The 24193-nt window shown below is 36.5% G+C and overlaps 4 protein-coding genes across 6 annotated transcripts; 2 read left to right on the top strand and 2 right to left on the bottom strand.

The window, feature by feature from the left end:
* Positions 1-75: 75 nt before the first annotated feature.
* LOC119999968 lies at positions 76-7113 on the bottom strand. 2 transcript variants are annotated; one of them, XM_038847818.1, is made up of 10 exons: positions 6778-7112; positions 4738-5631; positions 4098-4227; positions 3539-3990; positions 3218-3298; positions 3009-3107; positions 1930-2088; positions 1664-1750; positions 1354-1425; positions 76-757 (listed from the first exon to the last, which is right to left on the bottom strand). In XM_038847818.1, the coding sequence occupies exons 2-10, from the start codon at positions 5533-5535 to the stop codon at positions 461-463; spliced, it is 2175 nt and encodes a 724-aa protein (XP_038703746.1). In that variant the 5' UTR covers positions 5536-5631; positions 6778-7112; the 3' UTR covers positions 76-460. The 2 variants fall into 2 exon arrangements, with proteins under 2 accessions (XP_038703746.1, XP_038703755.1); XM_038847827.1 differs by lacking the exon at positions 76-757 and having other exon boundaries at positions 1372-1459; positions 6778-7113.
* Positions 7114-7718: 605 nt separating this feature from the next.
* LOC119980738 (transmembrane protein 208 homolog) lies at positions 7719-12008 on the top strand. 2 transcript variants are annotated; one of them, XM_038823602.1, is made up of 6 exons: positions 7719-7937; positions 9235-9385; positions 9676-9869; positions 10519-10603; positions 11395-11460; positions 11601-12008. In XM_038823602.1, the coding sequence occupies exons 2-6, from the start codon at positions 9302-9304 to the stop codon at positions 11691-11693; spliced, it is 522 nt and encodes a 173-aa protein (XP_038679530.1). In that variant the 5' UTR covers positions 7719-7937; positions 9235-9301; the 3' UTR covers positions 11694-12008. The 2 variants fall into 2 exon arrangements, with proteins under 2 accessions (XP_038679530.1, XP_038679480.1); XM_038823552.1 differs by having other exon boundaries at positions 7724-7937; positions 9271-9385.
* A 3996-nt stretch (positions 12009-16004) lies between these two features.
* LOC119999954 (gibberellin 2-beta-dioxygenase 2-like) lies at positions 16005-18587 on the top strand. The gene is made up of 3 exons (XM_038847796.1): positions 16005-16437; positions 17167-17503; positions 17922-18587. Exons 1-3 carry the CDS (start codon positions 16067-16069, stop codon positions 18177-18179), a joined length of 966 nt encoding a protein of 321 aa, XP_038703724.1. The 5' UTR covers positions 16005-16066; the 3' UTR covers positions 18180-18587.
* Positions 18588-21786: 3199 nt separating this feature from the next.
* LOC119999961 (transcription factor MYB108-like) lies at positions 21787-23611 on the bottom strand. The gene is made up of 3 exons (XM_038847809.1): positions 23335-23611; positions 22789-22918; positions 21787-22671 (listed from the first exon to the last, which is right to left on the bottom strand). The coding sequence occupies exons 1-3, from the start codon at positions 23507-23509 to the stop codon at positions 22047-22049; spliced, it is 930 nt and encodes a 309-aa protein (XP_038703737.1). The 5' UTR covers positions 23510-23611; the 3' UTR covers positions 21787-22046.
* Between the last annotated feature and the right edge of the window lie 582 nt (positions 23612-24193).

The following is a 24193-nucleotide window of genomic DNA, read 5'->3' as shown; positions in this document are numbered from 1 at the left end:
ATCTCCAACCTTTAAGACGCTAATTTCAAAAGCAACTGTGAAGTAATGTGACACCAGGAAAGATCGGCAAAACACTTTACTGGTAAGCAGGTTTAATATTATTACTTGTGAAAATTTTGAAGCTTCCCTCCTCTGTCATTTATCTGAAAATTATGATAAAAAATCCTCTGTGATAGAAGAGAAGAAGCTTCAAGTATATATGCCAACATTTATCACCAGAACCCGCGAAGACAACCGCAACACCTATGATGCTTCCCAGTCCGAACTTTCCAGAAATTTCCAGCAAGGAAAATTGAACACTATACAAACCCTGTATGATGCAGGCCAAAAAGGACCTGCAATTTTGCCTGTATAGAGTTTAATTGAGTCAAACTTTCCTCAGAACTTTATTTCTAGAAAAGGAAGTAGGCCTCATATGGAGGTTCTTCAATGAGAAGAAGCTGGAAAAACCTTGCTGGCTTCACCATTGCTTCTTCCCCTTTTTCTTCCTCTTGTTGCCGCTGCTCTTGGGACCATTTCCAGCCCTCGGAGATGGGCTCTCAGTAGATGTGCTGTCATTAAATGAGTCAAACATTCCTGTTTGCACCGCATTTTGGAACCACTCGAAGAATTCTTCCTCTGTCATGGTCTCTTCCACATTAGGTTTTGGCGCCCATCTTTGTCCTGAACTCGATCCCTTGCTGGAATTATGCTTGGAGGTAACACTAGTATTTACATGAAAACTTGGTTTGTGAGAGTTGGCCAGACATCTCATTCCCTGAAAGAGAGAGAGAGAGAGAGATCAACATCTGCAAGTTCTGGCATGGTTTGAACTTTCTACCAAGAGAGTAAAAGTTCAACTATCTGGATCCAAAGATGTGCCCTCCTCATATGGAGGCAGACATTTTTACATGATTATCAAGCATGAAGGTATAGATACAACCTCACTTCAAATGCTACATAAAAAAAAACAAATAATGAATATCACAATTCAGAATGCTTTATCCAGATCATAAGATTATTATAAGGCAGAGTGGGCAGCAGTGCAAAGAATCTAGGTATTTTATCCGTGCTTTAACAATGAATCTGTTAATGCCATAGGACTTCAACCACATATGCATGTTCACACATACCAAGCAGTAGCTCACTATGCAACCAGGTTTAACGCATTAATGATTAAACACGTTATGAGCTTAGTTCTACATCAAATTATTCATTTGGAATCCCAAATCATATTAGATTTCATAAATGGCACAAGTCATCTATTTGAACTAATTACATGTCCGATGATAATGTAAATCTAAGCACATTCATGATGAAGACAGATATCTGGAGAGAAAACATGGACTCATGATAGAGAAGAAATTACGTTACCTGACAAATATACCATTCTGTGGCATCGTATATCTTGCTGTCAGCACAAACATACGCTATTGGAGCATCAACCTATGGAAATAAGTTCCGTGTCAATCACTTTTCCCTATTACATAATTACCATATATCAACACTCTTTCAAAAGTTTCTCTACCTTCCAATCATAAGCTATAAAGCAAATTTTACCTTGGGGTCATTCGTGAACAATTAACTGGCTAATGGCAAACAAAGAGCACACAGTAGTGGACCAGGAAAGTGCACGTTAATATAGATCAACAAGCTTTTTCCCATGCATATCATAGATACGTACCTTCTGCAATAATCCGAATAAGAAGGGTTGTGACGATTGCTCAACCCATCCATCTCCATCTTTTGCTTGGTGAAAATCATTGCAGTCCTGCATTAGGGAGACATCCAGAGGGGCAAACATAAACATCAGCAACAGATTTCCTTCTAAAGAAAAATGTTCATACAAGAGGTGGACATGATCTTGCGTCATGATGTGATTCATGATGCGTATCAAAACTTCAGTATAACTTTCGTGAAAACAAAATATATTGAGAGGAGAGATAATACCTGGCACCATCTTGCTCGTGATTTCGATTTTCTAGTTTGTATCCAGAGATGGAAGTTGCTGCACCTCTTGCATGCTATTCTTCTCGACTCTCCAAGTGGGTCCTCACCATCAGCCTCCGAGCGAGTAAACCCAGAGGCAAAGAAACCACGTCGTCCATTCTAGCCAAATGGTTGCATTAAAAGCCAAGTAAAATATCGGCAACACAAACTAGGAGGCAATATATTATAATGTTACGAAACTAGGCAAAAACGTCAAGGAGCTTCATATGCTAAAGAGTAAAGACCAGCCCATAGGCTGCCATCTCCTTCATAAAATCTCAACAGGGGGGACACCATTTACCCTGCTAATGTAGGTTAGTAACATCAAATCTATAAATTAAAGAGAGGAGACAGACATAACATTGAGCCATTTACCCTGCTAATATATTATAATGTTACGAAACTAGGCAAAAACGTCAAGGAGCTTCATATGCTAAAGAGTAAAGACCAGTAATATTTTTTTCCCGAATTTCATGATCTTCATCTATATTACACATTCACCAGTCATGTTCATTGTTGCATTAGGGTGACAATAAATTCTTTGGTGCTTTGCCATTATAATATTTATCAGCACAAAACAGTCGGTGAACCGGTACACTTGCAGAAAAAGGAGTGACTTTAAACCTAACCAAAAAAGAGTAGAATAACCCTCTTAAGATATCCATTCAACAAAAGAACAAAGTTCAATGCCATCAGTCAAAAAGAATCAACTGAATGCGGAGAACTCTGCCATTCTTGAAAAATCCTCCAGAAAGAGAGAATTATTGGCTTAATTTGTTTCAACTAGCCACATAAAAAAAAACATTATTTTTGCCAGAAAACATGGGGTAAATAATTGTGTCCAATAAAAATAAATTTCACATACTTAACAAAATCATGGCATTCACCCTTTCCATCATCCTCTTCCTCCTTTTGTGTCATAACAGATTATATGTTCCACCAAGCTTATTTAGCAAGATGATCATTTCTTGTTCAGAACTAACAACTAAGTTAGATGGCAACATATGGAAGTTCAGCTCTACGAAGAATATATTACATACCTGATGAGAAGTACTTTGAAACTTGCGAAAATAGTTTAGCAGCTCTTCACTCCTCAATTCATCATCATATGTTTTTCGTTTCAAGGAATCAAGTAAAACCTAAGCAATCAGGATACAATAACAACACTATGGTCAGACAGGAAGAATCGTATGGAACATAGTAAAGAATAAAGCTTGCACAATAAAATAGTAGAAACCAAGAAACTTACCTCATATGCATTTTGAAGTTTCTTAAAAGCTTCTGCAGCCTTCTCGTTACCCATATTTTTATCAGGATGGACCAGCATTGCCTATTAACAAATTTAGGAATTTCATTTAATAATTTAAGATTCCACTGGTAATTATCGAATCATACAACATGTCTAAAGTCAAAAGGAAGTTTCAAACAGATTCAGGAAACATCGTTGATGTGAGTATGCCAAGTTTCACCATGACAATTGCACCCCCTAGCACTAAGACTCTAAATCCAAGAGAACAAATGGGAAAGAAACGTAAAATCATGTGAAATATATCCAAAAAAAATGACTGACCTTTTTCCTATATTCCCGCTTGAGTAAAGGAACATCCACATTTCCATACCGGGGAAGGCCCAACACTGAATAGTGATCAGTACAGTTCAACAATCGGACAACTTCCTCCTCAGAAGTTAATTCAGAATCAACTCCACTGGTTGACGGAACACCAGGCCCACGATCTGCTGATAACCCTGGGCTAGTTTCAAAGGATGAAGGATGCACTGACTCACTGTTAAAGAAGCGCGGTTGACCTTGCATGCCGTCAGTTTGTTCATCGTGGCCATTGGTTCTTCTCTGCTGGTTTAAGTTTTTGCTCAGGATGTAAATCAGAATGTCACTTGAGATGAAAGACAAACTCAAACCCAGAAGCAAACCAAGCCATCCAACATATGTCCAAGCACTATACACAGAGTACACGATGGCAATCAACAATGCCAAGCGTTCATGGCTCGACATAAACGCCAAACCTGGGCATTAATGAATATCTAGCCTCAACATGCCAAGAGAAATCTATAAATACACACACACACACTGGTATTAATGTGTCCATAAGCAAATAGGTATGGGGGATCACCTCCAAGGAATATGACAAGTGACGTTGTCCAAAAGCTTCCATAGAACCACAGGAAAACAGTTCCAGAAATAGCAACTATTAAAATTCCAAGGGTGAGACCAACAAACAGTCCGACGAAAGCATATATGGCCTGAGTGAAACAAATGCCGCAAAAAAATCGGTCAAATTTTTTAGAAGAAAAGGAAGAATAGCAATACAGAGCTTCCATGGCAAGTTACATCAAGATGGGATTTTTTTTTCCAAGAATCAAGCTAGGATAGATACATCAATATAAACAGCAAAACCAAATTAAGGTAACAAATGATTCAGCTATCGTGAAAGGACAACCTTGATGATTACATCAGAACTTCATTAAATGGAGTGAGGAAAGCTAACCACTGCCTTTGAGTTGCTCACTCTACACCATCAAGGGTTTGACTGACCAGGTTGAAACTACTTTTTTAATGTAACAGAGTATATTTATCGTGTATAAAATGTATAACAAATGCAGGTGAACTCGTAAGAACAAGTATCAACCCTAAAAAAGTACATATGAAGTATAGAGATACATGTGAACTCAAGGGTGCAGATACATGAAGCCATTTTAGCGAGCCCCACAAGCAATTTGATTGAATACACAATTGAAGCATAGAGGACTTACCAAGACAATAAGAAACTTGAACCACCCGACCATAGCAATTACTGAGAGAATGCTGCACCAAAGAACAGAGAAAAAGGATGTTGTCCCCATGCGTAGAACTGAATCAATGCCTCTAAGGGTACAGTCCAGCCAAACCACAGATAAAAGAAGCATTATATTCCCAAAATTCATGAGCCATTTCAACAAGACAGGATATGCTTGCTGAATTTTCAGTCTAGCATAATCATGAACACTATTCATGTTCGTTTTTAAAGTAGCAATCAACGGTCCCTGCCTCTCTAGCCATTCACCAGCTGACTTGGAGATGGAGAAAGCAAATTCCCTCAAGTTTCTAACCACAATATTGTCTGAAAAATCCACATTCTCCAACATCATTTTGGCTTGTCCACTGAGCCGGAAACCCAATCCACCTTTTGTATGTCTATGACCACTAAGTGGTGGATCTCCATTTTCTTCTTGGACACCAGGATTTTCGCTCAAAGTGCTGCTGTAACCAGAAGGCAATGGCTGCTCAACACCCTGCATTGCATCTTGCTTCTCTTTTCTTTGAGATTTCCAGGAACTTCGTTTACTTTTATTTTCATCTCCTGTACAGCAGGTTCCACTGCCACTCTCCCTACAAGGCATACCTGTCTGGTAGTCATTTGGAAGTTCCTCTCCATGAAAAATTTTCCCTTCACCAGCTTGCTCTCGTCCTTGCATATCCAGCACCGCACAACCTGAATCTAAACCTCTTTTTTTGTTTTTCGATGTATGGCGATCAAGTCCATTTTTCGCTTGATTACCCTTCCGAGCCATTGGATTTGAAATAAGAAAGAAATATTTCACGAGAAATTCAGATTACTCCAATGGAATTGAGGAAGCCACAGCATGATTCTAAGCCAGAATTAGAATCTGATACCAAGGATTGTGATGTGTTAGTTTGCAAAATTTTTGGGTTTACTTAGTGATGAATATAGCATAAAGTTAAACAAATAAAGAGATGAATGGGACGATAAACCTTATATGCATACACAGATATATGAATGCAAATGTCAAAAAATGTACGTGCAAAAGATCCCCGTAAGTCACAATCAACAATTGCAACTTTGACAAACATTTCCATGTTCTGATGCTACAAAAGGTCAAAAGTCTTACCACTTGTTTTCCCTTCCATAAAATTTTGCAACTGGTAGATGTTGGTAAAAAAAAATTGCAATATAAAAGATTTTTGAAACTAAAAAAAAGGGTAATTCATACAATGCAATATTAAAAAAAAAGTGTCAGATTCATACAATGCAATGTAGAACAAGTGGCTAAACCCGAACAAAAGAGTAACAGATCCCTGACGAGAGAGAGAGAGAGAGAGTCTGTGTGTGTGTGTTTGTGTGAGTAAAAACTACACTCTTAACAATCAACTTTCAAGTGTTTGCGAAATAGGATAGGACCCCCCATCTGACAATTCCTTAGATAGGCCAGTGGAATACTCATACTATAATGATGGCAAATGTTTGAACTACTAGAAGTTGAAACAACTAGTAAGATAAAATATTCTCCCCAAATACATCGATCGCTACCATTATGCAAGAAAAATTACCCTCCAGTCCCAACAAGACAAACAAACTTAAATGTGAATCTACAACAAACAATGCCGAAAATATTTAGTGAAAAAAAAGAGACAAATACTAGCAGCAACTAACACCCCAGAAAGGTTAATACATATAGGCTCAAGACTTGGAAGACAATAGAATTATTGCAAAATGAAAGCTTATAAATACGATGTTACCATTGGCGAATTTCAAAAATGGACAAAATCATCCAGGAAAAGTACCGCATAATCCCAAACAAAACATCAGGCAGGACAAAAACATTTCAGACAAATTAAAGCAAACCCCCAAAATTTAACAATAGCTCGTAAAACCTAATTGCTTGCAATCGCAAAATAAATGTAGCAGCAATAATTATCTATATGAATAACTATCCGGATAAATAAATCTTACAAAGAATATATATATATATATATAGACACGCATTAAACAGGAATTTTTTGTACGGTCATACCATGAAGCAACGCCAAGTGCGCAGAAATTCGAGACACGCAAAAGAACTGACGGATTGCGAAAGTGCAAATAAAACCCTAAAAGAAGGTTCAGTTGTTGCTCCTCCTTGAATTTCTTGCGGGACTTCTTCGACTGTCTGTAGCTATCTGATTATCCCGGTGTCTTTCTTGGAACAAGAAATGATGTTGATTGAGAAACAGGACATGAGAGGAAACTAGTGAATTTGTCAGAATCTTGGACTGCAGAGGGAATAACGAAGGAGAGAGGACCGAGAACAAAACGGGATTATTTGGTAATGGTGTCCCTAAAGGGTCTGTTTGGTTGACTGAGAATTCAAAATTACCTTGCACCTGTCCAAGCTTATTTATTACCCTATTGGATTGGAAGGAAGAGCTTGAAAAAGACAATAATATCATATTCTATTTTAGTTTAATTTTTTGAAGGAAAAAAAAAATATATATATATATATATATATATATATATATATATATATATATATATATAACTGTCCGAACCGAGAAGGGAAAACAATACATACACCAAATATTCTTTTTCTAATTTTCTTCATGGGTTTTGCATTTTGTGATATTCCAAACTTAATTTTTCTCAAAGACAATTTGTCAGATTGGTTTTTTCCAGGCCACATGCATACAGATTTTTGAGACACAAAATGCAATTCATTTTTTTTCGTCCTCATCAAAATAAAATAGTTGTCGAAAATTAAGAGAATCCAAGGTGTGGTCCAAAGCGTCACAGTTGGTGTGTAGATACAAAAACAGCAAAAGAAAAGCCCAAAACAAGGCCCATGGAGCGCTGCCCTGATTGCTGTAATTTTTCTTTGCTTTTGTTAAAATGGCAACAATTTAGGTACAAGAGAAAGAGAGAGATTGTGGTGCGAAACGCATATGAGCCTAATTTCAAGAGGCCTCAACATGGGCCTAATTTCTCACTACATCAGTCTGGACTGCCCAACTATGCAGTTGGGTCGAGTCTCTACGTGATTGGGTCCAATCCCTGCCTCCGCCCATTCAACGTATACTGCTGACCTGTCTCGCTTATCTCCTCCACAAACGCCCACCGCCCCACGCAAAACTCACCGCCGGCGATCTCACTCCAACGGTGTTCGTTGTTCTTTTCCTCCTCCAGCTCGGCGATACACAGGTGAGTTTTATTCATTATTGACGCAACGATTGCTGATCTCAAACTGTCTAATCCATCTGTTCAGTTCTGTGTGTGTATGTTCGAGGAATCTGCACACAAACACCAGAGAGTTGCAGCTAGTTACGCATATAGATTTCGTTTCTTATTTTTCGTTTGTTGACAAATGAATATAAGAGCAAAGGCAGTCCACCAAAAGAATGTTCCACCTGACTCTGTTAGGTCACCTGTGGATGTAAGAAGACATTTATCCCAAAATCACAACTTTCTTGCATCGGCATTAGATGATTGTGGCTGGAAGTGTGTGAAACATGAGCATTCAAATTAGATTCAATTAAAAGCAGGATCTTGCTCCATTGGCAAGGTTTAAGTACTGTCACCATGCAGCTGATCTTGCAATTAATCGAGCATGTAATCCACCTTGCGCTTGTTCAATTAGCTTCTGTAGAATCTGTCATCGAGAGCATAAAAGTATAATACCTATAGAAGGGGAGGTGGTTTCTTGGTTGGACTGGAATTAGGTTATTAAGCTTCTGATTTTTCATATGATTTGTGATGTGAGTTTGTCCGGAGCTAAATTTAGTTTCAATTCTATTATGGAGCTGAAGGAATTTACTATCTAATGTCGTTGGAAATTTGTAGGATATGAGGAAGATCAGTAAGAGTAAGAGAGCTGTTGTTACTGTTTTTTTTTTCTTTCTGTTACTGACATTGTAAATTATTTGAGATTTTTGGTGTATGGAATTCTTTGTTTACCTCTCCCTTTTTGAGCAACACAATTCATGTTTTATCTCATTGTAAATAGAAGGCTAGCACCTCCTCTCCCTTCTCTGATGCCAAATTGAGGAAATTTTTTATCATTCCAAATAATGAAAACAAAAAAGAACTAGTTATAAGTGGGAAGATCTAACGATATATGCAAAGGATTAAAAAATCTAATATGTATAGGATACATTCTTCTACTTTAACTTTGAGTTATCATGGATGAATTTTGCTATCATGAATTATTCAGATACATACATGAAGAATGAAGAAAAGGATCTAAATAAGTAATAAAATCCCAATTCCTAACTCTGAGAAAACATAAGGCACTGCTGGTCACAGGCTTTCAGAGAAGGTAGCCCCTTGCCTCCACCCCTTCTCTTTCTGCCCCACCCCTCTCTGGTGTGCTCTTAAAAGTTAGAACTCATCACGATGAAAAGTATACTTTGAGGATTTCTTTTTTCTTTTTAGTTTGTAGCCTTTGTATTGTTGTATGTGATTAGGTTTTAGTTAGCTAATAATTTGCATCGTCTTACAGGCCCATATACTGACATTTGACAAATTGTTTAACTAGAGAGAGGGGGAGAGACACAAAGTAAGAAGAAATGGCAAATCAAGGAGCTAAGAAGCGCAAGGAAGAGAACACCCGCCACATGGCAATGCTCCTTCGCCTCATCATTGCCTGTAATGTGCGTCCTATCTTCTTATCATTTCTTAATAAATTACTTCATTTTACAGTATGCATTCCTTTTCTTTTACTGTTTATGGCAAGGTGGACTTTTCTTCTTGAATATTGTCAAAATGGAAACTGGTTGGTAATTGGATACCTTTCCATCATAATGTGCATTTGAATAGCGATAGTTGCAATATAGCTTCGTGTTAGTCCCAACCACCTCATTACTTTATTATACAATTTGTTGAGAAGTATCCTTCATTTGATTGCTTGTAACGTCAAATGGTCCAATTTGCATCTATATAGGTTATCTATGTTTTGGTGAGAATGTTGATCTTTCATTCCACTATCACCTGGAAACACTGGGTAGGTCTTGTTTTGACATCTGTGGCATATGCGATGCCCTATCAACAACTCTCTGCAATGGCAAAACCTACTTATGATGATGATGGCAATCTTCTTGATGGGGGATTTGATATGAGTACTGGTGGAATTTGTGGGTATGTTTTCTTCATGTTCACTTGTTTACTTCTTGATTTTGATGTGTGGTATGTCTTCAATTTTTCGTATGTCTAGCCTATTTGTGCAACAAAATATTTGTAAGCTAAGAACCCGACACCTGTCCAAAGATTTTACAAAGTTGAATGAAAAATTCCTTTGTTGTTCCTGCAACCTAAACATAAAATGCTTTTCATCGAATTCTAGGAAAGATTGTGTAAAATCAAGGGGGAAAAAGAGGCTTGATCATTTTAAAGATTCGTTGGCAACTTGGCATGAATAATAGGATCTTCGTGCTGTTGTTGCATACTTGCATCTTTGGGTATCTCGTAAAATTGAAGGTTTTCTTGGAATTTATGCGCCTAAGCCATATTGTTTTCTTCTTGACAAGCTTTGAGTCCCAATTTTTGCATATTTGGTATACTTATAAACATTCCTTATGTACATGGAGAATGTCACCCTTGCTTGGCATTACATTTGCCCACCTTGAATAAGCAAGAAACATTGTGTTCACGATTTATCCCTTTGCTGCTCAATGTTCTGTCTGCTACGAAATATGTCCGAGGTTGGATTGTCAGTATGGTAGTTACTATTTATCTGTTGTGAACTGTTATAAGATTCCTCCCTTAGAGTTGTTTATTTTCTCTGCAGCTATTTGCATGATATAATCTACATCACAAGCTTTGTGCAAGTTATGTCCATCATCTCGGGCAAATTTTGGTACACAGTCCTAGTGGTGAGAATCTTTTTTCCCTTGTTTGGAATAGCTTCCACACATGCCTATAATTACACCTTGCTTTTTATACATTGATGAGATTGATGATAGTTCAGTGGGAGAGGCGTCCTTAGATGCATATAACTGGACTTGTACACTTTTCTGTCTATACTGCTGAAGAAGGAATATTAGGGTGTTAGGGAAGTCACTATGTTGCTAGATTGGCGAAACACATAGACTAGTCTCCATGTTGACTACTACTCTTTTATTTATTCTTTATTTTTTACTGAAGAAAATGAAGGGAAATTGTTGTAGTCCTGCTAGTATATCCACCAGAGCTCACGTTGCTTCATCATTGCATCTGTGGCTGTGGCTTTGCTTCTGATCAGGACTTCACATATAGTTTGAAAGAACCTAGGTGGAACCTTTGAATTGTGAGTAGTCTGCTGCTGAGAACTGCAACCAAGATTGTGTAACATCGTTTTGAGACCAACCATAGGATTGTGTTAGATCTATGGACCCAAGATAGATAAGATGTTTCTAGGGCCTTCTCGTAACATAAATATCACATTCACATATATGCACATGCAAACAGTAAAACATTTGTAGGTAGAACCATGGGAGGTTTTCTTGGTAAGATGACTCCTCAACGGTAACATTTTCTTTCGCATAAGATGCTTTGTTTAGACATGACAGGGACAGATTGTATTAAAAAAACACACACACACACGATGGGGATGGGGACGGGGACGGGGACGTGAGGTTCAACTGGTCAATGTGTAACTATTATTTTTTTCCTTGATACTTTCCAGATACCAGCATTTGCAGCATACAAATCATTTGGATTCATTAAAGGATTTCTTCCACAAAGTTCAGAGGTTCCTTCTATTCTCCACATTTTTCGTTTATCATCTTCCAAGTGATTTGGGCATATTCAGATACATGATAAATTCCTTCATCTGCTTAATTATAAAGAAGAATACTCGGTATGATTTTGAAATGTTTGTCTGTGAATTAGGGAGTTGTAGAGGATGAGAAGACCCGCAGGAAGAGGGAAAAGATGGAGAAGAAGGCTTCAAGAACCAAGTTTGTGAAGAGCAGAAACAGATAAACCTCGTCCACTATTCCAATGACAGGTTGCTCTGAACTTTAAACAGATGTTGGACTTTATGGTATTGGTATCCACACTGAGAATTAGTTTGGTTCCCTACTGTTTTAGGGGGAGAAAAACAAGTTATGTACCGTGTAAAAGCCAATTACCTTTTCCATTGTTAAAAATACTAGGATCCAGAAATTATGTGAAATGCTCAAAGCCTCAAACAGATTATGGTTTCATCTCTCTCAGATTGTAGATCCAAAAGAAATAAAGTTTTCATTGTACAATATTCCATATAAGGAATGTTTGTGGCTGTGTGTCGGATGATAATGTTCATCTCCCAAGTTTCTGTAGATTTACTTACTAGGCTAAGGCTTTATGTAAACCAACTCGACAATAGTAGCTCTAGTTCTAGAATTTGCTCGCATCCTTCATGGCAAAGGACCTTAGTGAATTCTTCTTCCTTTCTATTAAAATAAAAAGGTAAATAATTTTCTTGCACAACGCTCCTGCATTGGTCTTATATGATACACGCACTCCTTATCTCATATAATATGTGGAGATTAAATATGTGATCTCTAAGTTGCACCGATAGAATGGGTGGGTCACAGGTTCGCATATGGCTATGAATTCTTTTTTAAAATATGCACACAACAGGTTCTTGTAATTAAGGTTACCACACAGGGTAATTAACTACTGTATAAATCTTATTTTATCAGCGGGTCATCAAAGCAAAATCCAGAAGATAAAATACACACACATGAATGCAACCTTATCCGTGTACGCAATCTTAGTACTAAAATTAATTAAATTTCTTGACAGTCGTCGTTTGATTTTTGTGGTAATTAAGAAACCAAATCTAATCGTGTTTGCAGTTGTACAGACATTAGAGATGATGTGCATTTATATATATAGATAAGGCTCTTCAATGCTTTCAATTGGTTGTTGCTTTAAGGTTATCACGGCTGCTCAATTGGAAAAACTGTTGATCATGACATGTGTGTGTATATATATATATATATATTGGAAATATCCTTCCTATTGTCAACAACCACATGAGTCATGAATGTAACATAAAATCTAAATTTAATAGAGGTTTAATTGTGAAAAAGACTTGAAAACTCATTGCAGCTAACCTCCAACAATAAGATGGACCTTAATTAAATGATACATTTATTTAGAATATTCAATAACACATGAATTTATATATCCATCTACTTGTATATATCTTCCCTCTAAATGCAAAAAAATCTCTATTATTATTATTATGACAAGTGTGTTATATTCAATAACATATATATATATATATATATATATATATATATATATAGGTTTGGGTCTCTTTCTTTCTTTCTTTATTATCTCGTATAATATTACACTCATAAACGTGGTCGACATCAACAAAAAGGACATTTCGGAAACACCTAATCGAAAATGAATCTTCCTTTTTTGGCCATTAATTGGTGGCAGTAAGCAATACAATTATAGGTGATATAATTTGACAATTAATGAAATATAATATTTATGTAAATTGATTTCGATGGGGACAGAAATAAATACTATATAAAAATAAAAAGATTTGGCCATTCTTGGACGGCAACACAAAATTTTAAAAAAAAATTGATTGCAACTACTAACCCAAAATAATAAGAGGCTGGTGGTAGTTAGGCCTTTTTTTGCATTTGCTTAGATGGTGTTCCCTCTTTTGGGTGATGACCCATCTTTGCTGCTCCATGCCTCCATCCATCTAGTATGTACCTTTACTTATATTTTCCTCAACTCTTATATATATTCTCCTATGCAGATCTACACCCTAAGTTTAAAATGTAGATGTGTTGTTTTTTTAAATAAGTGGGACTTAAAACAATACGCCCAATTCATCATTTCATTTGGTCCACACTTTAAATTCCCATAAGATAATATTTATATATGTATATATATGTGTGCATGTGTTTTTGATGAAAATTTTGGCAAGACTTGTATTTGCGAGAAGTCTCGTTAGTTGGGAATTGAATGTGATGATTGGTACCTTGAATTTAAAAGAATTCATGAGACTTGTATTATTTGAATATATATATATATAATGAAGGTTGTTAGGACATCATGTTATTTACATAAATGCTTCAATAGAATTTCCATATAAATGTATGATAGAGAGAGTGACACCAATTATTAAAATAGTCCCACTGCCTAAAATTAATAACCAAAATTGAATAATTGATCATTGTTCATTAATATTGTGTGCCTGCCAAAATAAGTAGGTAGGCATAGCATCACTTTCTAGTCCACAATTTTGTGCCCGGGGGTCCAAAACCAATTAGCCCCTAATTCAGGTGCCAATATTTCCACTCTATCCTCGTGGACTCCCACCCAAAAAGTTCATCTATAACAAAAATAGCAATCAAATCATATTCAAAGGAAATATACCAATGAGCAATCTACATACCCCATTGATTATCAACACAAATGTAGAGTCCCATAAATATCTCTAACATTCTAGATGGATCTATATATAGAGTTTAAAATGGAGGGACGAACCATTTTTCTATACCAAGAATGAAACAACCCAAAATGCTGCAAAACTAAGTGAACCCAAAAAGGAAATTCTATAACAGATTCAACATGCCTACAAAAAAAAAATTCGAAACCGATCAAATATGAAATATATATATATATATATAAAGCAAAGAATATATTGGATTACTTGTTCCTGTAAACTAAGTAAACCCCAAAAGGGAAATTATAGAACATATTTCAACATGAGAGAGAGAGAGAGAGAGGATGGGCTACAAAAGGATTATATAAGAAAGAAAGAAAGGGACCTAGCTTCTACACACACATTTCTTGTGTAATAAATTAAATCATGAGTCATAATCTTGTGGCATTGAATTGAGTACGTGTGTGGCACCATGGGAATGCAAACCTACGGACCTACCTACCTTTATTAATTTAGGGATTAAATAATGAATAACTCTTTTTAATTGGAAAGTTTGTTATATATATACACACACATATACTCAGTAGGTGATTCTTATCAAAAAAAAAAAAAAAGTAGGTGGCTTCTTATCTTCCCATATATATATATATATATATATACACACACATACATCTAACTCCATTATTGCTTACCACATTAGGTGATTATATTAATTTAGTAAAGAGGGTGCCCAATTATTGTGTCCTTAAAGAGCTTAATTTTCATTACCCAAAAAACTCCTCAATTGAATTCCAATTTGTGCATTGACAATGATGCTTGTATGGGATATATAAGCTCTCATCCATGTAGTCCAAACATGGGTTGCCTGCCCTACACTATCCATATTCACTGTATATAGAGCAATACTAAATATTAGCAAGATTACCAAATCGGTTTATCAGATTGTTACACCAAACAATGACTAAATATTAATTAGTCGTTAGACATATACTAAAAAAGGTATGACCTTCGTTGGCATATTATTGTTTCCATAAATGGGCCTAATTATCTCATATATGTAACATCATGAATTTGACTATGAATTTGACTAACCACTTGATTGATAGTCTAATTGATGAATTTTTTTGCGACCAAATCGTATGAACTCAAGAGATCTTGAGTTCGATTCTCATTAAGGGCAATGTCCTTGTTGTGACCACATACGGGACTTTGACCGAACTTATCCTGATGACCTGAGTTTAAGTTCATATTGAATATTTAAAAGATAAACTTATATAATATGGTTATCAATAAAAAAAATCATGAATTTAACTTATTCAATTGAACAATTATTATGGTGACACCAAACAATGGTATGGAATGAATAAAAGGTGTGTTATTTATTTTCTCTTTTTGACTAAGTCAAACATAAAGAATGAAAAAATAAAGATGATACACGTGGAGTACAGAAACAGCCTAGATATTTGGGTAATACAGTATACAGCAAAGCCCCTTTCGCAGTCCTGATGTCAACAGTCAATCACTATTACTACTGTTTGAAAATTGTATGAGTCAAACTATCAAAGAAGTCGGTTGCTTGCTGCTGAAGCATAATATATGATTACCTATTGAATGAGTGAACCCCATACAACTACATCTCATCTCATCTCATCAATATTATAAATAAATAAATAAAATAAATACCAACATAGATATTTATTTTATTATTGAATAAAAGTCAACCTCCTAACATGACAGGAAATTTGCTACTTGTACTTCAGCAAAAAATTTAAATATTTTATTTTATTATTGAATTCTCTCTCCCTCCCTCCCTCCCTCCCTCCCTCTCTCTCTCTCTCTCTCTCTCTGACTATATATACACACACACACACATCCCCTGAAGCAGCATCCATTATTAATATTAATTACTTCTACTTCTTTCTTCTCTGTCTCTCACTATAGATATATTTCAATGGTCGTGGCATCTGCAAAGCCAGTGAAGGGTCCGGTGGTAGAGCTACCGACGGTGGACCTCTCCTGCGATAGGACAGAGGTGGGAAAGGTAATAGTGAAGGCATGTGAGGAGTATGGATTCTTCAAGGTGATAAACCATGGAGTGTCTCAAGACATAGTTGATGAATTGGAGGAAGAGTCTCTCAACTTCTTTTCAAAGCCAGTGCAAGACAAACAGAGAGCTGGTCCTGCTAATCCTTTTGGTTATGGATTCAAGAACATCGGCTTCAATGGTGATATTGGAGAGGTTGAGTATCTCTTACTAAATACCAATATCACCTCCATTTTCAAACTCTCCAAATCAATCTCCACTGACCCATCAAAGTTCAGGTACTTCATTACTTCATATATATATATATATATAGCTTGTGTATATTATTTTTCATCTTCATCATCTTATGCCCGTTTTGATCAATTTCTTCACGTGTTGCTTAATGTGTTGATAATTGACATATTTGTATGTTGCATGTGTATGTGTATGTATTATATTGAGTTTGTTACATGTGTATGCTCTCAAGAACTTGTTAGAATGGTCTAATTAAGGGAAAGCCCTAAACGAAAATTGGTATGCAACATCTGCTAAATGTAATAGGTCTTATATGAGTTCCTATACTTGAAGATATGTAACAGTAGACGTTGTCACTACCAACTGTTGATAAGCCCCCTAGTAGGTTTAGGTTATTATATAATGATATATATACATATACCATGATTGCATTTTTCCTCCTTTTTCAGACTAATATCTTTTTTTCCTTTTTTTTTTTTTTTTTGTGAAGTGCATAAATAGCATGAGATTATTGTTGAACTCTTACAGTAAAGTGGTAGGATACCCTGTCAGATAAATTTAGATTGACAAGTCGTTGAGATAAGTCAGAGAAAGACCAATCAAATCATACCAGAAAGAGAAAGAAAAAGGCAAAAACCAAAATTTCCATTATTATCTAAAGTAACAGGGAACGACGTCCCCCCCTCTTTCCATAAATTTCAAATAAAAAATAAAAACTGAAAAGGCTGAATTTCTGATGGGTTTGTGGTTGTGATTGATTTTGGGTATGACAGCTACGCCGTGACTGTGTACATAGAGGCAGTTAAGAAACTGGCTTGTGAGATATTGGAACTGGTGGCAGAAGGGTTGAGGGTCCCAGACACGTCAGTGTTCAGTAGGCTGATCAGGGACGTTAACAGTGACTCAATCTTCAGGCTCAATCACTATCCACCGTCCACGTCAGCGCCCTTAAACAAAATTGGATTTGGGGAGCATTCTGATCCTCAGATCTTGACTATTCTAAGAGCCAATGATGTGGGAGGCCTCCAGATCTACAATGATGATGTTGGGTGGGTCCCCGTTCGTCCTGACCCCAATGCCTTCTTTGTCAATGTGGGTGACGTGTTACAGGTGGGTCCCAATCTTATCTCTTTTTCTCCCCCCCGCTCTGGCTTCTCAGTCTCATAGCTCTAATCATAGCAATCTATGAAGCTGATTTGATAGGAACTGATACTGAACTGGATCATCAATCAAATCTACAGATGCATTGTCAGTGCAACCCATTTTAGGGATTCCTCCAATGAAAATTTGGAACTTTTTTTTGAAAGACTAATGATTGACTAGAAACTAGAAATATATTTTACTGAAATGAAAGTAGTCATGTTTTCAGTCAGAAACAGAGAAATCAAAATGACATTCAGGATAGTATTTTTTGCATTAGTTTTGAGTTACTTTTTTCTTTCAATTTCTTTCTTTAATGTATAGTTTCTTGGGCAGATCATGTTTTGAAGATCGATTGTTTGATATTTGTGTTCTTGTGATTTTGAAGGCTATAACAAATGGGAGATTCGTGAGTGTGAGGCATAGAGCCCTCACGAACTCAGCTAAGTCGAGAGTGTCGATGGCTTATTTTGGGGCGCCATCCCTCCAAGCAAGGATCAGTGTCCTGCCAGAGATGCTGACGCCCCACAATCCTTGTAGATACAGGCCCTTCACTTGGGCCGAATACAAAAAAGCATGCTACTCTCTACGCCTTGGTGCTGGGCGGCTCGACCATTTTCGGATGGGCAGAGAAGATGCGGAGTGATCAGTCAAGTTTGTCCATGGCTTTTTGTACCCCATCAATGGAATTTTGCTTCATACTTCACCCTGTGACCATTGCTCACAACAACGCTCGCTGCCTTGTTTTAGTGGGCAAATCTTTTGCCGGGCTGTGCTGCTTTTCAGAAGACTTTTGGACCTTCAAAAGGCTTGAAGCAAAATGGGCCTTCGCATGGCTTCACCTAAAGTCAATGGGAGTTGTCAAGATTGTAATGGGCCTTACATTGTCCATAATTCGAATCGGCGGACTTCTATTTCTCTGTACAGTGTACACTTCATTTCATTTCCATTGATGTGGGTTGGGGGAATTGGGCCCAAGGATTCAAACGAAATAGGCCTTTTCTTTTCTATTATATTTTTTTGAAAATGATATAAGCCTCAACCATTCATTCCAGGATAGCAAACTTACATATAGCGTTGCGATAGCCGCTTAGAAAATTACAAATCGAAGCCAAGGAAAGCAGCCAGTAAGACTCAAAAACAAAAAAAACAAACAAACACCAGATAACACTGGGATGATTAACATTGTCCCAAGATAAACCCGAAAGGATTAAACAACAAACATAAAACGGACACAACATACATGGATTGGATCTAAATTATTAACTTCCCATACATAAAAAAAGATCGATCTTCACCAGATCTATAAGTTCCATCACTATGCATCAATTAGATATATATTCCTAAAACACACTAGAAGAATCGATGTGGTGAAGAATCCATGACAGATGAATGATAAGATCTATATTTCACTTTCATGAAAGACGATGTAATGAATAAATCTTAAAAATTTCTTATTCAGCACAAAAAGGAAAGAAAACAACATATCCATACAAAGGAAGGGTATATTTACGCTAGGGGAGTAGGAGGAAAGGCAGGAGATTCGTCTCCGTCCTCTTCCCTTACCTTGAAAAAATGGATTCCGAAATTGAGAGAAAAAAAAAAAAAAAAGTTTTGGGAAGTTATAAGACAAAAGTCATGATTATTATTTTTTATTTTTTAAAAATTTACAGTGAAATTTGTTTGGATATGATGTCATAGCACATGCTCTTTTTATTTATTTATTTTTTATAATCTAATACAGAGAAATGTTTTGTTAAGTAGATAATTGTGTATTTTTTTTTAATGTGTACTCGGGGCTCAAGGCTCATGATTTTGTCTTTAATTAAAAGACGTCTCAAGTATTATGAAGATGGACCATCCTGATAAACCATGTAGGATATTTAATAAAACTTAAGTGATGAGGAAAAAAAATGTAGGCATAAGCTTCTCCTAATATGGTGGAGATGCTATTTCCGTTGCATGCGTAATGAGAGTGATCGACAAAACAAACCTCTGTCGTCATCATTGGATGTAACCAGAAAAATATAAAAATCCAACGTACGACATAAGAATTGAAGTGTAGTTTCATCCAAGCTTTTCCTGAGTTGGATAAGCACAAATCTAAACTAATATCCTGCATGTTTGCTTGCTTATAATGGAAGTAGAACATGTTCACTTACTTGGTTTGTTACAGGTCGGAGATATCTTCTACACTTTTTTGGAGATAATCTATATATTTATAACACTAAATAGATGGTGATATACATCGCACCTTTATTTCGCTTTCATTAGAGAGCTTCACGCAAGTTACACAATTATATGTATATATGTGGGTATGTACGTCAGTCTCAACCCAATATGCCAATATGGTGCCAAAGAAAAATGTTTTAAGTGTAATGTATTGGCATATATGTGCATCTAATGTATTACCCATTTCAGTTCGTCTCTATCCTCTTTTTTTCTTTTTTCTTTTTTCTTTCCTTTTTTTCCCTGTTCAAAACTAGAGCATCTGCACAGTGTTTAGGCCAAAACTGAACCCAAATACATTGTAAGCTACTGATGATAGCTACCTCTCCATAAGTAACAATAACCAGCTTATTATTCAACAAAGAGTTTGTGACGTGGGATCCACAATTGATGGCATCATATGCCAACGTCAGATTAAATATATCATGTAATCATGAGTCTAGTTGGTGAATCTTTTTAGGATCAAACGATATGAACTTGACTCGAGAGACATCATACAATATCCTTATAGTCACGCGTTGGATTTTGATCAAATTTATATTGTCATCGAGTGAAAATTTTGTATGTGCGAACTCGACATTTAAGTTTAGACCCATATCATATGTTCAAGAGTATGCTTTATAAAAAAAGAGATTAATGCAGGACCCCACATCTTTCCCGATAGGTCTCTCTCCGTGGTGAAGTTCCAAACCCAAGGCCCCCGCCAGACCAGAATAAAGATAAGATCGTACTCTGAAGCCTCTAATTGTGGGAGACCAGCTGTATGTCCACGCGTGTATGTATATGCTAACACACATTCACACGTGTGTGCTGGTGTCTAGTTTAACCCTTAATTAGGATGTAATGTGGAGATGGCGGGATATATTGTGGAGTCCAATAGTAATTTTTCTTTGCTCCTATAGGTGTAACAAACGCACACGCATATATATATATATATATATATTTTATGTCTTACGTGGAGCTGTTTAAACTTTAAATTTGTGGGCCGTTTCAATGGTTGCGGCTGACCTGTAAGTGCTTCAGTCCAGGCTGTTTCTTTGCCTAATGACTCATGAGAGAGGCAAAGAAACGCGTGGCAGCCTTGCAACACCTCAGAAACCGGGAACCACACCTATGGCTTCTCCTCTAGGCACGCGGCCCACACAGATTCCCAGCCGCCATAAATCTCTCTCTCTCTCTCTCTCGCTTTATGTTGTTATTATTTCATCACGTTTTGGTCCTCACTCATTGTTCTCCTCTCACGTGCCAACCTTGCCCTTCGTACGTGCGAATGTATTGGTCATAAATTTGGTATTTTCTTTCTCACCCTTTTTTCCTCTCTAGATTAGATTCAGATGAAAATGGTCCTAACAAATTAAAGAACGTGTCATAAATATAGTCGACTTGCAAATTCCTATTTTGACTTGAATTCGTTGATGACTTGATGCAGTCAAATATTATTTATGCCAGCTCTTGAAAAGTTAACCTATAACAAGGGTACGTATTTGATAAGAAATTAAAACCATTTCGTTAACATGCCAGAATTACGTGGGGAATCAAATTTAGCACCAACCTTAATTTGTCTGGTTTTATGGAGTTTTTCCAAGCAATTTGTCCGCACGAAGACCAACCAAAAAAAGGAGAAATGGGTCATGATTTATAATTATTACGATCATTCCTTAAGCTTTAGCAAAAAAAATATGTAAGTAGCTAGCTAGTTCTCCCCTAATGGACTAACTTCAGTGCTTCATCGGACGAATCTCTTATTGCCACGTCCTTTAGATAATTGGAACTTCACTTTCTGTTTTCTAGAAACTCAAGGCCAAGGGGACTTTTGACTGGTTCAGGCCCCATGGACAATGTTTCAAAAAAGTTGCATCACTAATTAAATAGATGCATAATGAAAATATTAATTTACAGCACGCACTAGTGATCATAGTTAATTATAAAATAAAATAATATAAAAGACTAATACACATCTTTACATATTATAATATGATCAAATATATCCATTATAAATAATAATTATCTTGAAACATGCTTCCATAATGCAATCACTTGGTTTAAAAATCCACCAAGTATCTATAGCTAATATCAAAGAATTAGATTAACCAATTAATTGACAAAAACCTCCCCCAAAACAAACAAAAAGAAAAAACCAAACAAACTCATGAACAACATACAATAATAACCACTACTAGTTATAATCCACAATTGGAACTTGTATGATCCCAATTTTCTCTATGCAATATGTATATATGTATCCTAATTTGTTTTATCTATAATAATTATTTTTTCAATCTCTTCACATGGTGTTGAGTTGCTGTTGTAAGAACCAAATGTCCTCCACATTCCAGAGAATGTCGGATGTGTCCCCGCTGTTCAACCATGGGTTAACGTTGTTTTGTTCCTGGAAATCTAATCCCTTATTACAGTAGTATCCGGACGGAGTACTAACAGTCAAGTCCTCGCAATTATTACCGACTTGATTGGCTTGATAGTAATCCGGATTAAGGTTGTGGTTAACCGGGATATTGTTGTAATTATACTCCACGCCCAAGTCCGATGAAACCTGAGTCGAAGTCCCAAACGAGTCGGAGGAGGAAGTTCCAGTAGTGCTGGAGTTCTCTGGAGTGTAAGAACTGGAAGTCATCATCATGTGTGCACGTTCGTAGGGTAAGCTCACTTGGTCGGCGGTGGCAGTTCGAGAAGAAGCGACGGCCCCGTTGGTGGTGGTGGTGGTTGCGGCTGAAGAGGCTTGGATTCTCTCAATAAGTCTAGGCATCCATAGATAACGCATGGTGTCCTTGAATTGCTTGCTGTTGACGTCACATTTGAGTTGCTTGGCGTGCTTTTGGACACGAGTTCTCCAGTAGTTCTTGATTTCGTTGTCGGTTCTGCCTGGCAAGTGTTGCGCTATCTTCGACCATCTGAAAATTATATACGTGAATAATATTAAGTGAACAATAACAGAAGTGGATGGTTTGAAGTAATTATTATAATATGTTTGATTGATTTGGGTTTGGGAGTAATTAATATATCAATACCGATTTCCCCATCGAGAATGAAGTTCAAGAATCATGAGTTGTTCTTCGAGATTGATGTTTCCGCGGCGTACGTCAGGGCGAAGATAGTTGAGCCATCTCAATCTGCAGCTTTTTCCGGTCCTATTAATTCCTATTTCATTAAATCTAGTTTAGATACGTATAATTAAAACTAACTCTGCAAATTTTTTTTTAATTTTATAAAAAGATAATATTGAGATGACATAGAGAAAGAGAAAGAGGTAATGCTCATATACTTCTATCAGTTTTTGCAACAAGCTGCACTTTTGCTTTTTCAGTTTTATCAAATATCAATCATAATCCCTCTTACATTATATGAACCACTCACATAAATTGACATCAACTAGATCCGTTAATCAATCCAAGAGCTGTTCAATTCATCATCAAAAGCACTAGAATTGGGGAGAACATTAAAAGAGAGGCCAAAAAAGGAGTGAAAGAATTAAGAAACCTTACCACTTATGCAAAACACATATAATTACAACAATATCAACAACACTAAATTAATAAATAATTAGCAAGCAGTACCTGCGCAACGAGCGAGAGAGTTCCATCTTCCTTCGCCATTATTAACAATGTAATTCATGAGCTTCAGATCTTCCTCGGCCGTCCATGGACCTCTCCTTAAGTCCGTATTATCTTCTTCACGTAATTCTTTAGAGTCGTCGACGCTGCTGCAATTCTTCCCATCCACAACAACCATCTTTAATTTCTTCAAATGGAGAGACTGATTGATTGGAACAAAAAAGTAGATAGACACAGAGAGAGAGAGAGAGAGGAATATTATTATTGTTAATACTCCCTTGCAGGATTTATTAGAGAGAAGAAGGGGTTTTTATAGAGTACATGGGTTTGAAAAATGTGGAGGATGAGCCACAATAGAGAATTCAGTTAATCTTGAGCTTAATTATTAATTAACAGTAATTCTATTATATATTACTAAGAGAGAGAAGGACAGAAAGAAAGGGAGGCTTTGAAGTTTGACGCTTTGACTTTCTTCCGTTTGTGCTTATGCGTTTGGTGCAATGGTGTTTGATTTATTTTTATACTTTTATATGGAATTTATGTAATGTTTTTCTACTACTTCTTTCAAGTTCCAACAACTTGCTAATGGAACTTTTGGAAAACTTGTCCACTTCATTTTTTTTCTTCTTTTCGGGGTTCGCATTTATGTTATTGTTTGCATCAAAAGTGACCTCTGGTCACCCACTGATACGTGACAACATGAGGTAATGGTCAATCAATCACCAATGGATACGTGGCAAGGGCAAATGAATTTTTAAATTAATTATTGTTCATTTTACAGGAAATCTAGTGTTATATGAGTTGAAATCTAAGAAGTAGTTGGTGAAAATAAGGGATATCTGAAAGGTCATAATTAAGGGAT

The sequence above is a fragment of the Tripterygium wilfordii genome, chromosome 1 (genome assembly GCF_013401445.1).
Source record: "Tripterygium wilfordii isolate XIE 37 chromosome 1, ASM1340144v1, whole genome shotgun sequence".
NCBI classification, from domain to species: domain Eukaryota; kingdom Viridiplantae; phylum Streptophyta; class Magnoliopsida; order Celastrales; family Celastraceae; genus Tripterygium; species Tripterygium wilfordii.
Note: the sequence above shows the minus strand (reverse complement) of the source record. Positions and strands in the feature narration are given on the sequence as shown.

Excerpts from the sequence above, each read along its gene's own strand:
- LOC119999968 (XM_038847818.1), bottom strand. The coding sequence starts at position 5,535 with ATGGCTCGGAAGGGTAATCAAGCGAAAAATGGACTTGATCGCCATACA. Across the intron at positions 3,108-3,217 it reads AACTTCAAAATGCATATGAG|GTTTTACTTGATTCCTTGAA; the intron begins GTAAGTTTCTTG and ends CTGATTGCTTAG. Across the intron at positions 758-1,353 it reads CAGAATGGTATATTTGTCAG|GGAATGAGATGTCTGGCCAA; the intron begins GTAACGTAATTT and ends TCTCTCTTTCAG.
- LOC119980738 (XM_038823602.1), top strand. The coding sequence starts at position 9,302 with ATGGCAAATCAAGGAGCTAAGAAGCGCAAGGAAGAGAACACCCGCCAC. Across the intron at positions 9,870-10,518 it reads AGTACTGGTGGAATTTGTGG|CTATTTGCATGATATAATCT; the intron begins GTATGTTTTCTT and ends TTTTCTCTGCAG. Across the intron at positions 10,604-11,394 it reads TTTGGTACACAGTCCTAGTG|ATACCAGCATTTGCAGCATA; the intron begins GTGAGAATCTTT and ends GATACTTTCCAG.
- LOC119999954 (XM_038847796.1), top strand. The coding sequence starts at position 16,067 with ATGGTCGTGGCATCTGCAAAGCCAGTGAAGGGTCCGGTGGTAGAGCTA. Across the intron at positions 16,438-17,166 it reads ACTGACCCATCAAAGTTCAG|CTACGCCGTGACTGTGTACA; the intron begins GTACTTCATTAC and ends TGGGTATGACAG. Across the intron at positions 17,504-17,921 it reads ATGTGGGTGACGTGTTACAG|GCTATAACAAATGGGAGATT; the intron begins GTGGGTCCCAAT and ends GTGATTTTGAAG.
- LOC119999961 (XM_038847809.1), bottom strand. The coding sequence starts at position 23,509 with ATGGTTGTTGTGGATGGGAAGAATTGCAGCAGCGTCGACGACTCTAAA. Across the intron at positions 22,919-23,334 it reads CTCTCTCGCTCGTTGCGCAG|GAATTAATAGGACCGGAAAA; the intron begins GTACTGCTTGCT and ends TTAATGAAATAG. Across the intron at positions 22,672-22,788 it reads CATTCTCGATGGGGAAATCG|ATGGTCGAAGATAGCGCAAC; the intron begins GTATTGATATAT and ends TATAATTTTCAG.